At 37.5% G+C, this 16,030-nt stretch overlaps 1 protein-coding gene across 1 annotated transcript in view; it reads left to right on the top strand.

Annotated features, from left to right (window-relative positions):
• Positions 1–16,030, top strand: part of LOC149823478 (cytochrome B561, amino-terminal protein) — a 90,016-nt gene that overhangs the window by 55,885 nt on the left and 18,101 nt on the right. Inside the window, exon 2 of the mRNA XM_090018860.1 lies at positions 15,960–16,015. Within this exon, the coding sequence (XP_089874986.1) occupies positions 15,960–16,015 (56 nt within the window). The remainder of the gene's footprint in view (positions 1–15,959; positions 16,016–16,030) is intronic.

Raw genomic sequence — 16,030 nt, 5'->3', positions numbered from 1 at the left:
AATGGACCTTGAGCGCATTACAGCGTAAACTTTCCTTTACCGAATTTCGCACAACTATTGAAATCAAATGGTTTTAAAATGCAATTTCAATGGTTGAGAATTTGTTTGTTGAAACCAAGAAGAAGTTTACTAAAACAGTTTTAGTAACTGAAGGTTTAATAAAAAGGGAAATTTTGAAATACACTTTATACCAAATTTACCAACATGTCCTCAAGAGCGAAACGTCAGGGAAAGAGCTCTATCTTGATCTCATCATGCCATCGTGCCATCACAGACTGTATTACCTATCCAAAACTTGCCCATAAAATGGGTCAGTTTCACTAAAAACTGGTAGGTGCACAGACAGGACAATATTGAACATAATTAAGCACAATAATTTAATATGTCAAGTAGACAGGCAATTATATAGCAATTTAATTCCACCAGATTCACAGAGCAACTATCATGAGCACAATGCTAAAATTATTACAAGCATTTTACTGACACAAGTAGGCTAACTATTACAAGCAAAGAACTGCATAAGAAATTTAACTAGCAAAGTACAATGCTTCATCAACCACACACACAATTCTATAAGTATTGAACCTGTTGTACACAATAACTTTCATACGCGCATCACTCAACAAATTGTGTGATCGGATTTAAATTATGTTTCGATATTAATTGGCCAAGTGGGTACGCACAAGGCACGACTCTAGAAACAGCCTAGACTGATCCGGGGGTTTATTATGCTATGTATTTTATGATAACCCGAATAGCTGACTGAGTCCGCACCTAAGGGGACGGTCGGTGACCAAGAGAGAGATCCCCAAAGCAGCATAAACAATGGATGCATCCCGAACATGGAGAGCTACCACCTAGGATAATTATGGTAGTCCCCTTTCCCTAACTCCGATGATTGGGGAAGCCGAGTCTTTTGCTCGTAACTTCCATTAATGGCTTGTCCATCGAAGTTTTTGTACCTTCCCGTCCTCTCTCTCCTGACAGGAGTCAGCGGTTCGAATGAATACATCAGGGTAGTTAACTGAAGACCCATTCTACATACTTTGGTCTTTCGACCCAACTCGAGTATTTTGCCGGTGAAGGTGGAAATCATCACGTATTTAGGTGATCTCAGCATTTTGTTATTTGCACTCGTCAAGGTTGCCACAACCTACTCATCCAATCATTGCAACGTAAGAATACGTACTTGTCAAAAAGTACGGACGTACTTGTTAAAAGTACGACTACGATAAAAAGGATATGGTTTCACCTAAGAAACCCCAACAGATGTTATCTACATAAGAAGTAACACAACACAATTTGACAAGATAAGTTTTGAATTCATTTCAACAACATTTTGCATATTTCATGATACAAGGTCGTCTCGGATCTCTCGTCCGATCAACAAAGTACGCACCACTGAAAAAGGGAGGTGCGTAGGCTTCTCAAAAGGAACACCCAACACACAACTTCATAACGATCCAAAGAATATAGGAGTGCTCATTTGGCACGATTCATCCTTAAAAGTCACAAAGCCACATTAAGTCATTCACACAAGGCACAACACTATCAATCTTGCATCCAAAATTTATATTAATATCGACATGATTCGTACGACACGCGACACTAAGTTTAATAAATGAAGAACCTCACTCGATCACAGGCTCCTGCCCCCAATCAGGGTTATTTAAATTTAGCTGCAACTTGAATCAAGGTTATAAAACATTTCTCCCAAGTGTGTGGACTTGGGAGGGCCCAAATGTGACTTCGCAATCCTGCGAGACTTAAAACTTAACTTTGCAAAAGCTGTGCAATTTGAAGAGCACTGGGTTGGCAGAAGGAAACTCGCTTTTAAAGAACTGCAATGCACAATTTCTAGTGTTTTGAAAACAAGTGATATCAGGATAAGCATAAGACTACATTTATGTAAGTACATATTTATCATGAATGTGAGCATATGCATGTTATAACATGACAACAAGCAACTCTCGACTTGCGAGGCCGCACATCGAGGGAAAAACACATAAGTAATACACGAGGTACCAAAATCATACATTGGTCACTTAGATAGGCAAACACATAAGGTCATAAGTAATACATGAGACACGAAGTCGTACCTCACTCAAAGGAAACGTGCATGCAAAAATATATGCAAGCAAACAAGAGCATAGGTACTGCACGAAGTACGAAACCACACCTCAAACTCATAAGCAACTATGCAAAATAATGATCGAAGAATGAAATTGTACCTCGACCCATGAGCATACAAACAAGATAATGCACAATGCAGAAGCAATATAACTCTAAGCATGTCTAGCATGGGCATCTTAATTATTTCAACTTAAATAGGTCCATTTATTGCCCTTTGTGCAACTTTACCCTACCTCAGAATGTTGTGAGGTTGCGATAGTCTTTGAACGTAGGTAAGCACGAGCCACGAAGGGCGAGAAGGGTCTAACGTTCAACCTGCGATGCTAAGAACGTTAGCAATATGCACTAATACAAATGAGAAGCGGGTCCGATAAGACCTGTTCTGGTACCAGACCCCAAATACGAGGGTAGGCAAGGAGCTCAGCTCCTTGCAGAAGAGGGACAGAGGCAACAAGGCAGGGAGCCCGAGGTTCCCTGCTTGTTGGGACAGTAAAGGGTAGAGGAACAGGGGTAGTAGAGCCCCCTGCCAACAAAGCAAATGGCAGGGGGTGCGAAGCCCCCTGCCGGCAAAACAAGAGAGACAGTGGGAGCGGAGCCCCCTGTCAACAAAGCAAACGGCAGGGGCCTCCTGCTGACAAGACAAGAAGGACAGGGGGGAACGGACCCCCCCTGTTGACACAAACAGCAAGGGGGGGTTGATCCCCCTGCCGGCAAGACAAGAGGGGCAGGGGGGGACAGAGCCCCCTGTCGACACCACGAGCGGCAGGGAGCTCTGCCCCCTGCCGGCAAGGAAAGAGGGACAGGGGGAACGGAGCCCCCTGTCGACACAATGAACGGCAGGGGCTCAGCTCCCCTGTCGGCAAAGAAAGATGGACAGGGGGAACAAATTCCCCTGTCGACACAATAAGCAACAATGGGGGGAGGGGGGGCAAGGTTTACTTGAGGAGAAGAAAGGCGGGTGGCGGTCGTCAGCGCGGTAGCCGGAGGTCGCTGCTCGCAGCAAAGAGGAGGGAGAAGAAGGTGGTGGGGGTGAAGACCGGCAACGAGTGGTCGTTGGAGACAGCGATCGCAGGGGACGAGAGAAGGCGATGGGTTTGCGAGAAACGACGTCGGCACAAGGAGAGCGAGGAGGAGCAGACTCGAGAGGGAGGTGGCGTCGCGGTTCGCAGGGGCATCGGTGCGAGGAGAAGGAGGCTCGAGAGGGAGGCATGCCCCCTCTGCCCTCTTGCGATGCTTTTAAAGAGTTCGTGGGGGGGCCAAAATTCGGGGAAACCCTCAAGGGTTTCCCTTATCTGTCGAGGGGGGTGGAGCGGCGCGGGTGAGGTGTGGCGCACAGGGGAGGGTTTTGCCCTCACCCTGCGTCGGGTTTTAAAACCCCAATGAGAACGGGCCTAGGTCGGGTCCCGACCCGGGTCTGATTTTTTTATTTTACGTGGGTTTTACACGTCTAGTAGCTAAAGGGTATAATCAAGAATACATGATTGATTATGAAGAGACATTCGCTCCAGTAGCCTGTATGATTACTGTCAGATGTCTCATCACTATTGCTTCTATTAAAAAATGGAATATCTACCAAATGGATGTCAAAAATGCCTTTTTAAATGGTGATCTTAATAAAGAAGTCTACATAGATGCTCCACCTGGTATGAAAATTCCTAAAAATAAAGTTTTTCATCTTTGCAAAGCTCTTTATGGCCTGAAACAAGCTCCCAAAGCTTGACACGATAGGTTTAACAATGTTATGACTGAAAATGGTTTTTCTTCATGTAAAACCCATCATTTTTATGGATTATTAATAAATAAAGAACTCATTTTTTTATCTCCAAATTAGAAATGCGTTTTTAGCTTTTGAATTTCATTTATTTATTTATTACATATTCATTTGTTTATTGAAGCCAATCACAGTATAATTTGCATTTATAAAACTATTTTGGGCTATAAATCACTATTTAGATATATATATTATATTTAAATATATTTTTGATGGAGTTTGTAAATTATTGAAGTGTATTTATGTGTTATTTGGCTCTTGGTAATGATTTATAGGGTAATTTGCTATTTCTGGCTAATCTTGTTATAATTGGTATTTTTTAAGTTTTTGGTATTTGTGATCGCACACGAAGTGTTCGTTGTATTACTTGGGTAGCGGTCTTTGCGGACTTCGAAACTCCTCGGTCTTTTAAGTTTCGATTCATTGTTCTTCACATTATTAAGGTAAGATACCTTAACTGAACTTGTAGAGAGCATGTTTAGGCACTAATTGTGTAAGCATGGTGTTGTTGCACTGAATATTTAAATGAATTGCAAATATAAGTTATGCTCAGACACTTCACTTAGATATGGATATATAGGACTCCTGTAACTGTAATTCGGAGATCATGCTTGTCATGATTGTAGTTAGCAGAATATGGAGTGTGTTTGCTGCTGGTACACCTATGTATGGGTTTGAATGCTCGTGCACTTATGAATGTATAAGTATAACGACCCCAAATTATACCCTTTGAAAATGCGGAATATTTTTTTTTAATCAATGCGGAAACCTTCTCAGAGATCCGGGGTCCTCACAGTTCCAATTTTCATTGGATAGCCCAAACACCACAAATGAACTTGCAACCATCATCCATAAGAACCAGAACAATTCCTTTATTTGTGAATAAGATTAAATTTCAGAGACAAGGTTTTATTCGACTAAAAATAAAACAACTGAAAAAGCAAGAAGAACTAAAACAAAAGAAAGAGTCACTCTGTCCCCTGCTGAAGCTGTCAAGCTCAAGTATGACTCTCATCCATCCCCAGTAGCCAGTCCAACTTCACTGTTCACCGTATCCTCTGAAAAACCAACAAAGTAGGGTGTCAGAATCGAAATTATGAGGACAACTACTTTTAAAGAAACCAGGTGAGACAAAGAACATGGATAAGATTTCATGTAATGATTTGAGTGAGTGCAGATATAAGATTTGCAGAATCTAAATAACCATTCATGCAACCAGTTACATATGCTAAGCAAAAAGAAACAGTAAGGCATGAGCATAGACAAGAACTAAGTAATAAAGTCTTTAAATCATGCATTTAAGAAAGTAAATAACATACACCCACCATTCTATCATGATTCAGAGAACAATTCAATTATGCATGATCTAGTGCATAACAGGAACATGCATGATTATGTGCAATGCATGATTCCCTTTTGTTATCTTTCATTTAAGTTTCATCTTTCCATATGCATGTTTTATTAAATGCACGTAACTTTAAGTTCCTCTTTTTAATTACCGTTGCTCGTGGATACACCAAACGGGTACAATCCACGAGGTCAAGTAGGTTCCCAGGGTGACTTAACACACAATTTGTATTTTATTACTGGGTTTCAACATAGCTCTCGACCGAATCACCTTCGGAACATTAGACCTCCACATCTAATGTCGGGGACACAAGGGACACCCCACGCCCAGATGTGCCACTTCCTTGGTACCATAAACAACAGTTGTGTCAAAACACACCACTCCCGGGTAAAGTGGTGGACTCTCCCTAAAACCGTGGCCAGGAGAAAGAACCTCAATATCGGGTTCAGGAGACAAAATTACAGCACACGGAGTTTTTGTATCCTCACAGTCTCCCCAAGACCGGATCTCTAAGATTCCCATAATCCAGATGAGATATTCTAGAACGTATATTACATTGTTCTTCTTCATTATATTTTTATTTAAGTCAATTCTTTAAGTTTGCAACACTATATGCAAAAGTAAAGTGAAAACCCGCATTCTCCCTTGCGGGGACCCTTACGGGACTCCAATCCGTGAGAACAACTAGAACAGTGTAGTAGTGTGCCATACCAACTTATGTGGTTTGAGTGATGCAGTCAAAAACATATGTGAAAAGAAACCAAACCCACGGTTCCCCATGCCGATGATGGTCCAATTAGGCCATCGGTGCATCACATAATAAAACCAAGTAGTGTTTATTCATAACACTAGGCCAATGGTGCCAAAAGCATGTGCACTCGTGCAAATATAACCCAACCATATGCATGTCGTTACTCAATCATATGCATTTTCACTATATGTGGTACCTACATCATATATGTGTATTAACCAATGCACATTTCTTTTGAGTGTGTGAGTGTACGTGTAAAATTTCACATATTCATCAAGCATACATGCTCAAGAAGAAAATCAGTAACCGAGTCATGCTCACATTCATGATTGCACAACTAGTATCATGGAATGCAAAAATAACATTTACCAATTACCGGGCAGAAGTGTAAGCTTTGGCATATGCTAGGGAAGTTGGTCGGGCTTACCAATCCCGGACCCGCCAACCTCCTAGCTAGAAATATAGTCAATTCAGTCCAGCCAGTAATACTCTCAATGCCACCACATATTGACCAACATATTAAAAAGCATATAACCCCATCAGCTATTCATATGATAACCAAATGAATATACCTTAGTCAAATTATAAGTGAAAGGAAAACAAACCCACACATATGCAGTTTCATGGCAGGATTATCATTTTCAGTTCAACACTGAAACAACCCTCACATATGCAGTTTTAAATAACAATCGAATTCCTTCTTGCATTGAAAGGATTCTTTTATATGAAATTTACACGTACACATTCTGAAATTTACGTTAGCAGCTAAAATTTATAAATCTAGCCATAAGAACAATCAAACAAACCAAGAACAGTCCAAGACCACAATTGTATGCTCAAACTGAAAAAGAATCTACACTGCATTTTGTACCTAGTTCAATAAACCGGTAAAATTGACAAGTTGTTTGCCCCATAGTACTACGAAAATTGTGAAACCTATATTATGTTAGGTTCAATGGTTACCAAGGCAGAAGAGGAAGTCTGATGATGTTCTAAAATCATGAAATCAGGTAAGTGATCATAGACCTACAAAAGTGGGCAAATTGTAGACTGAGACTTTGTCTTTAATATATAAATCTTATAGGGAACCAGTACAACGTACAATCATAGCAGAGGCAATATCATGAGCATCTTAATCATGTATAAAAAAAAATAACTAAACTGAATATGCTACATGAGAGTAACATGTAACCAAGGCTAAACACAGTTATTAACCAGAAAATTGGATTTGCCGACAATCTATGAAACCACAAATAAGCCGATTTTTATAATAACCCTCAGTAAAACTACCCTTATGATAGACATCCGAAACCAGACATCCCCCTTTTAGCAGAAAATCGAAATTGTATATCCCCTTCACAATGGAAATTCGAAATCCCATAGCGTATTTGGATTTTCAAGAAATCGAAAGATAATCCCCCCTCAAATCGAAAAAAAAACTGAAAATCCCCAAATCGGAAACCCTTAACTGAAAAATAGACCCCCAACCATTAACTAGGGTTCCGAAATGGGCTTGACAGCAAAACCCCCAAATCGGATGTCGTCACTACCGAAAACCTCCGAGTTTTCTCCTCTCGAAACCATACACGTAATCGAACCCCTGTTCGATCCCTCACCAAGACTCAATGAAGAACCATACCTGTTTTTGGCGACCTTTCTGGCGATCGGAGGCTGGAGGCACGAGTACAGAGTCGTGGCTGGCGCTCCTCGTGACAGGGCTACTCGTCGTGGCCTTCAATGGCAGCCGGTGGCCCACGCTGTCTGATGATGGCGTTTTGCCCTCCGGTGTGCGCACACCGAGAGAGAGAGAGAGACCGAGTGAAGAGGGCGAGACCTCCACTCCCCCTTTATCGCCCAAAACCCCCTCCCCTCTTGCCGAGAGGCGCGGGTCGGTTACCTTCTGTAACCCCCTCCTCTCCCCTTCTGTTTTCTTGAACCGACCTGCAAGAATCATGCCTAGGGCACGATTCTGGCTTTTGCTTCCTTTTAAAAACACTTACATGGGTCCGAGCCCCGCGATATCGAGTCCATTTTAAAAATGGATCTGGATTGCCCCTGAATAGCGGATCCTCAGTTGGATCCTTGTGGGTCCAATTATGGATTTGACCCGTTATTACCAGATTTTTTTTTTATAACTAATATTAATTATTCATTTCTTTACGTATATTCAAATATCCAATTTGCAGGGTATTTACAGATTCGGGTAACGGGTCCGAACTCTGCGACTCGGGATCCAAATCCCAATTTGGATTTAGGCTGATTATAAGAGTGGATTCGTCTGAAACTATTTACTGTTTTCCTTAATTTATTATGATTTTATATATATATATATATATATATATATATATATATATATATATATATATATATATATGGATCCGAAAGGTGGATCCCGGACCCATCTACGCACCATCCTAAATAGTTATCCCTCGAATTATTTAATTAATTAAAATTATTGCACTTATATATACATATAAGATTATACGAGGTAAATTTATTCGTAAAAATCCCTTTATGGGTCCCGGATCCGAAACTTGGATCCCAGGCCTAAATCACACGGTTATGAAATTTGTATTATAATATATTTAAATAAATGCCTAAAAATTTGCGGTTATTACAATAATATAGATGCAATGTGTGCCATCATACTTTGGTTTGCGCATACTATGTTGTTTTGTGCATTTGTATGAATTTGATACATGGTGCACATATAACTACTATGGATATGTATAAGTCGTGTTCGATGCATACTGTGAATGGTATATATATTGTCTTGTCATATGATGGACTCATTTATTCTTGTATAGAAGAATGCATGCGAATGTTATAAATTGTTTTGAACTTATATGTCTTGTTTGCTTGAGAAATATATGCGTATGATGTACGGTAGGATGGTCAATGAGATTTTGACCAACCCTTACACAATTATATCTAAGGTGATATATCGATTCATGTGGTACAAAATACATATGACTTCTATCGCATGTGCAAATCTCGAACTACGTAGGAGTTATGTATGTTGAGGTTTAGTTGCTTCGTATTATGAAATGTGCATGTTCACGTATGCATGCATAGAACTCATGTTTTGTTTACGCATGCTTCGAGGTTCAATTTACGAAGTGCAATGTTCTTTGTGGCGATGATATGATGCGTAGGATAATATGCTTATATATGATATGATTTAAATGCCACGTGAAATGAAATTATGAATGCATGCGATAAATGTTTAAGTTCAATAGTGAACTTTGGTTCATGAAGCCTTATCAGTTAAATGTGTGATTTTATAATTTTAATGCCATATGAAGTGATGCTTTGATTGTATACATGCTTATGCCCATGTGGATGGCTATCGACCTTGAGAATGATCAATTATATTGATGAATGTATCACAATAGTTTTCACTGGATATGGTACACGTTGATGAATTGTTCTCAAAGGATTCTCTGCGAGGGTGTGCATGATCAGATCAGGTAATCCGGCTATAGCGGTAAGTCTCTATGAGGAAGTGCATTGTCCAAGAGCCGGTAGCCCGCCAAGATGGCATATTCCTGTGAGAAAGTGCATTGTCCAAGACCAGGTAGACCATCCGTCTAGGGCGGTAACTCCTTGTGAGGTTATACATTTTCCAGACCAGGTGATCTGGCGTGGATTTTGTAAATCTTTATTATGAATAAATGAAATATTATGATGAATTGTGATGATCCTTTGAGTTGATTGAGATAGTCAGTTATGAATCTATAGATTTGGCTTTTCTATTATAGCATGATTATATATTGAACTCAGATATGATAATCAGATCTTTATTGATTTTAGATCTTGATATCAGGTTATGATTGTGATGCTTATGTTAGCGTATAGTTGAATGACACATCACGCTTACAAATCACTAGTTTTGATGTATTAGGTGAATGATACATCACACCTACATAGTTTCATTTTAGTTGATTGCATTATGATTGTCTGAGTAAATATATCACACCTTGTGTATCATGATTGATGTCTATCATGAATATCTAACTAAATTACTTATATGGTATGTGCGCGTGTTTCACGTTAGAATGATCAAATATGATTTGACTTATTGTTTATAAGAATTATGAATGTATATGAAAATGATGCAATGATCTGAATGTCTTATATATATGTGTGATGATTTGTATGACTTGAATGCATATAGATTATGCTTTATTACGTGAGTTAAGGTTGAATAGAATATTAAGTGATAAAATGCTTTTAAATGCTTTATGTTCGAATGTTTGAAATGAATTGACTCATAGGACGTTGTTCCCTTGTCTATCACTTGAGGATGAATGAATAATATATCTTTACCTTTAAATGCTTGATATGTTTTCTTTAAGTTTGAGTTTGGGTTGCTTTATCAGACTTTAGCGAGTCTGACCCCGTTTTATGGGGGACAAGTAATGCAGGTAAAGTATGACGAGTAGTTGGAGCGAAGGGTTGGTTGAGCTGCATCCTCGAGGGTCCACTCTTACCTTGCGATCTTGGTATTCATGATCTTTTCGTTTTAAGTACTTATCATGTAGAGACTGAAGTATTGCTTTCATACTCTGATTTGAAATGAAATTAAAACTCTTCATATTTCAGTCATTGTACGTGGTTTGAAATGTGTATATCTCGTACAGTTTGATTTGATTGTTACCTTTAGTGTAACCGCGCCCAAAGCCTTAACCGTTTTTAAAAATCGTTTCCGCATTATAAGATCTGATTTACTTATACTTATAAAAAAATAGTCTCAAAATTTCAATATTTGAACTATAATTAAGGTTAACATTTTTTGTGCGTTACACTTCATGCTATGCTGATACTGCATTATTTGTTAAAAAATCTGATGCAGGGATTGTTATATTACTGTTATATGTTGATGATATGTTAATAACATGTAATGATACCAAAGGAATCAAGAGCATTAAATCTATCTTAACTTCAAATTTTGAAATATCAGTTTTGGGATTTCTGACATATTTTTTGGGAATTGAGGTTGCGTATTCTCACAGAGGCTATTTTTTGTATCAAACTAAACTTTCTTGTGAGATTCTTGACAGATAAGGAATCACAGATGACAAGGTCTTTGAAACTCCTGAAATAGTAGGTTCAAAGATGAAGATTGATGATGAGATTCTCCTAAAAAATCTCACACATTACCGACAAGTGGTTGGATCTTTAACGTATCTCAACATTACGAGGCCTAATATTTCTCATTCAGTACATGTTGCTAGTCAGTTTCAATATGCACTTACTACAGTTCATATGAGCGTCATTCTTCGCATCATCAGATACATAAAGGGTACAATAAACAATGGGGTATTTCTATCTTCTTCTTCTGAATTAAATTTAATTGCTTATACTGACTCTGATTGGGGAGGTAATCCAAATAACCGTCACTCCACCATTGGTTTTTGTATCTTTTTAGGAGAATCCTTAATTTCTTAGAGATGCAAGAAACAACAAAAGGTCTCACTTTCATCCACAGAAGCCGAATACAGAGCCATGACATCTACTACCATGGAGATTGTTTGGATTCGCAAATTGCTGGAGGATATGAATATTCAAGTTCAAGGGCCCACAAAACTATATTGTGATAATAAAAGTGCAATTTACATTGCCAAAAATCACACATTTCATGAGCACACGAAACATATTGAGATGGACTGCCACTATGTTCGTGAAGAATTCTTAAGCAGAATCATAGACCTTTCGTATGTTACATTAGAATACCAACTGACAAACTTCTTCACCAAAGCGCTGTGCTCTCCAAGATTTAACTTCCTTCTTGGCAAACTTTCGGTTATGTCACCCTAAGTTTGAGGGGGGGTGTTAAAATGTAATGTCTTTCTTATATATATATAAGAATATATTTTTCCACCCGATAAAGGGTATTTCAGTCATTTCTTATTTTGCTGATATTCTCATTTGAGAATATGACTGTATTCTTTTCATGATTTTTATTTTCTTTTAGTCTTTCCTTTTTTTTGTTTTTTGTTTTTTATCTTTTATAATATGGGGGGGCCCTCAACACATACGTTGGAGGGGCTCCAACGTATATGTTGGAGCCCCCCCATTACTCCAACTTGTAAATAAAGGGGTGATCCCCCTCTAGTTTTCGTATGCTTTGTAAAGCCCTTTTTGGGACCCAATATATTGAAAGTTGATATTTTTACTTTTGTGCATTTGTATCCGTGCCTTTGTGCACTTGTGAGAGTTCTCCTTTTGTGCCTTTGTGCACGCCTCGTGTTTCTAGTATCGTGTTTATACACAAAAATCTCTTTGCATAGAGATTTTTACATGCAAGGGAAGACACTTTTTCCTATGAATAATATTGACCCGAACTTGTTCAAATTCGGGTCTAAGTCCTCTAAAAAATAGAACAATTGTTCCTCATGTTTGTATTTTTTTCATTCTTGAGCATCTTTTGGAGTTTTCCATATAGGCTCAAGTTTAGCCAATTGATCCCAAAGTCTCTTGAGGGTACTATAGTATTCCCGCACGGTCTTTTCACCTTGTTTGCAATTGTGTACCTTGTCTTTGAGATCCCGTTGGTGTGCTATATTCTTTTGGGTATACGTTTATCTAACATATTTTCAAGCCTTATTGGCGCTTTCAAATTCAAGAATGTCGGGGTAAAGCTCTTCATGCATACTACCCATAAATAGGGAGAGGACCTTCTTACTTTTTTTTTATAGGTTTTTTTATAGTTAATCATAGTTTTTTCCTTTTCAATTCCTTTAAGGCTTTCTTCTTTTGATCCACCATCGGTTCTAACAACCAATTTTGTGGGAATTGGTCGTGGTTATAATGCGGATCCATCAACAAAATGTCACAAGTCTTTACTCCTTAGGATGGCTCTTTACCGTTGTGGCCCACATGTTGTACTTCTTTCAATCAAATTTAATAGGAACAACGGTTACAATTTCTTTATCGGCCATAGTGATGGAAATAGTGGAGATAAGAATGAGAAGAAGGAAGGGGAGAAGAAAGTGAAACAAGATTGTTGAATAAGTTTGATGGCACGCTCCCCAAAATATTGAACCAATGAACCAATGCTCCACCAGTCCCACGAATCTTCTCTTCAAGCTTTTGCAAGTGACTACAAAGGTGCACACTCGCAAGAACAAGAGCCACTAATGGGCCAAATACAAAGAGCCAATAAGGGCTAATCATACAAACTCTCAAAAGAGAGCAAGAACATAAAAAATAATAAGGATTTTCTTGAACAATGCTTGGCAACAAGCATAGGATTTACAAGGGGAAGCCTTAAATAGGCACTCCATGTTGGGCCATCCCCCAATGCTGTCCAGCATTAATTACAAAAAAACAAAATATAAAAAGAAGTAAAAAATAAGAGGTCGTCAGTCCCTAGTGGACTGACACCTGTCACGAGGTGAAATTACTGAAATACCTTTACACACACACACACACACACACACACACACACACACATATATATATATATAATACAAAAATGACTCATATACAGTAGATTTTAACAGTCCAACGGCTAGAATGACTAGCCATTGGACTAGAGCCTAACAGCTAGTCCTAGTCAACATTGACTTGACCAAAATAAATTTAACAAAAAAGAGGAATAATAAAAAATACATATATATATATTATATACATATATTATAATATATATAGATATACGTATGTACATATATTATAATATATATAGATATACGTATGTACAAAATTATATATTTTAACAATTGGTTCAGGTTGTGTTGCTGGTGGTTAATTCAGATGTGGTGGCTCTTATGGTTGGAATGTAATAAACGGATTTTTGAGGACAAACATAAAGCACTCATAGCCATTCATTTATTGGTACAACAGGAGGTTTTGACATGGATGTGTTTAAAATGGACACATGTAGATTTATCCATGGTGGACTGAGCCGGCTGCAGACTTTACACTAGGACTTTTCTTTTAGTTCTGCAATTTATCTTCTTGGTGACCTCTTTTCACTTGACTTGTTTTTAAAGGAATAATTTACACATGATTTTTGTATTTATTTAAAAATGTGTAGAGAGAGAGAGAGAGAGTGAGAGGTGTGCATGGCTGAATGGAAAGTCATCAGGTAGTGTGACTTGACGTATCAAAAGGATAATAATGAAAACCTGATTATTGACTTTTTTTTATTAAATTTTATCTTTATTATTACATTTACAATAGAGTGAACAATAAAAGCTACAATGTGGAAAGCGTTGACCACCACGTGTTTCATGTGATTGATCTCTATCGACCATGTCCAATCTGTATTGCAACATGATTCATGTTAGGGGGTCACTGGCTAAGTAAGTTAGTTCCTATGACATAGGTGAAAGATGGTTTTATTTGTAGTGTATGGGATACTTGCAAAATATGTAAAAAAATGCATATTTTACTGTTTAATAGAATAAAAGATAAGCCTCTTTTCCTTGAGTTACAATGTATCCTGATCTTTGGGGACTTGCCTTGGTACTTTATCCAATTCATGAAAACAAAAAATTGAAGCATTTAGTGTCTTCTGAAAGCTTTAGTCTTGCATTGAAAATCACTTTTGTACATGTATTAATAATTTCTTAAAAGTGACGGAGGAAGAGAACATGTTTCCATCACTTTTAAAAAATTCTTCTGTGATAATGAGATTAGCCATGAAATTTCTGTCTACACACCTCAACAAAACGGTTATTTGTGAAGAAACACGTGTACTAGCACTTACTATGCCATATGCTGGTGAACCAAGGAAAGATTTGCAGTTTGATGCCTTTCATGCTTTAGTGTTCTTAATTAACTACATGCCAAATGTCCTTATATTTATTTTATGTTTACGTGTCATTTTCTTAAGATATTACATGTAAATAAGCAAATACACAAATTGAATTAATTAAAAATAGTTTAAAATTCAAACTCTTAAAAAAGAAAAAGGCAACTCCAAGGTTTTAGCATACGTTTTAGAATTTTATTAATTGATCCAAGATTTTATATCTCTAAAGTTTAAGTACTTTGATATAAAATTTTGAAAATTTCTATTTTGATATATTATTACTTGGTTTCAAAAGTTTGAGACAATTTTTGATAATGTGAGTTAAAAATTATTTCCCTTTATGGACATCGGTTACAACACTTGGACAATGTCGGTTTGATTTTTACAAAAACTACTATAATTGGGTACAAATTGGATGTTATATTACAGATAATGTTATTATAAACAGTTGCAAAATAACTCATTTAGTGTGGTCTCGTGAAAATGACGTTAATGAACCAATTTCTGAAGAAACTTAGTCTTTTGAAGCTTTATAAATACCCCTTTTTTCTTTCATCATGAAGCTGTCAATTAACCAAAATAGAAAAAAAGATGGAAAAATGACCAAAATAACAAAATTTGAGTAAAAGATGGAATCATTCCTCGTGGGTTGTAAATAAATGTCTTATGTAAATATACATGTGCATAGGCAACACAGAATGGATATAAAATGGAAACAAAATCTCATGTTGTGTTCATGAGAAAACAAAATAATTGAGTTCTTGTAATGTTGACTTTTTGAAGAGTATTTGTGTTGAAAACATTGCTACGATATGGTAATATCACTGTATTATTTATGATGAGGTTCGTCATATTCTGGAAATCTTATTTTCTTCTATGGCATTTAAACATAGTTAAAGTTTACTGTTTTAATCTTAAAATGTGGCGGCTGCTTATTTGTTCATCTATATATCCTTTTTTTTAGTCCGACTATTTTAGGTTGAGACAGCTAGCGTTTAATCTTATTATTCCATTTTGATTGTTGTCAGTTAATTCTAATTATTCTAAATATGGGGAACCATCTAATAATGTTCTCCCAGGGTTCCTTTTTTAATATCACTGACTTCATCTGTGTACGAGTTCCTTCCAAATGTGTTTTGATTAATATTCCATCAGGAAATATTTGCTTACTACTATTGTCTTATATTTGTTGAAGGGAAGAGATGTTCATGGAGTACTTGAAGTCCGTACATGTGTCACATAACAGAGCTGGTAAGTGTTACGGTG

Source organism: Nuphar pumila, chromosome 10 (genome assembly GCF_984573655.1).
Source record: "Nuphar pumila chromosome 10, dmNupPumi1.hap1.1, whole genome shotgun sequence".
NCBI lineage: Eukaryota > Viridiplantae > Streptophyta > Magnoliopsida > Nymphaeales > Nymphaeaceae > Nuphar > Nuphar pumila.
This window is presented reverse-complemented; position numbering and strand designations above follow the sequence as displayed.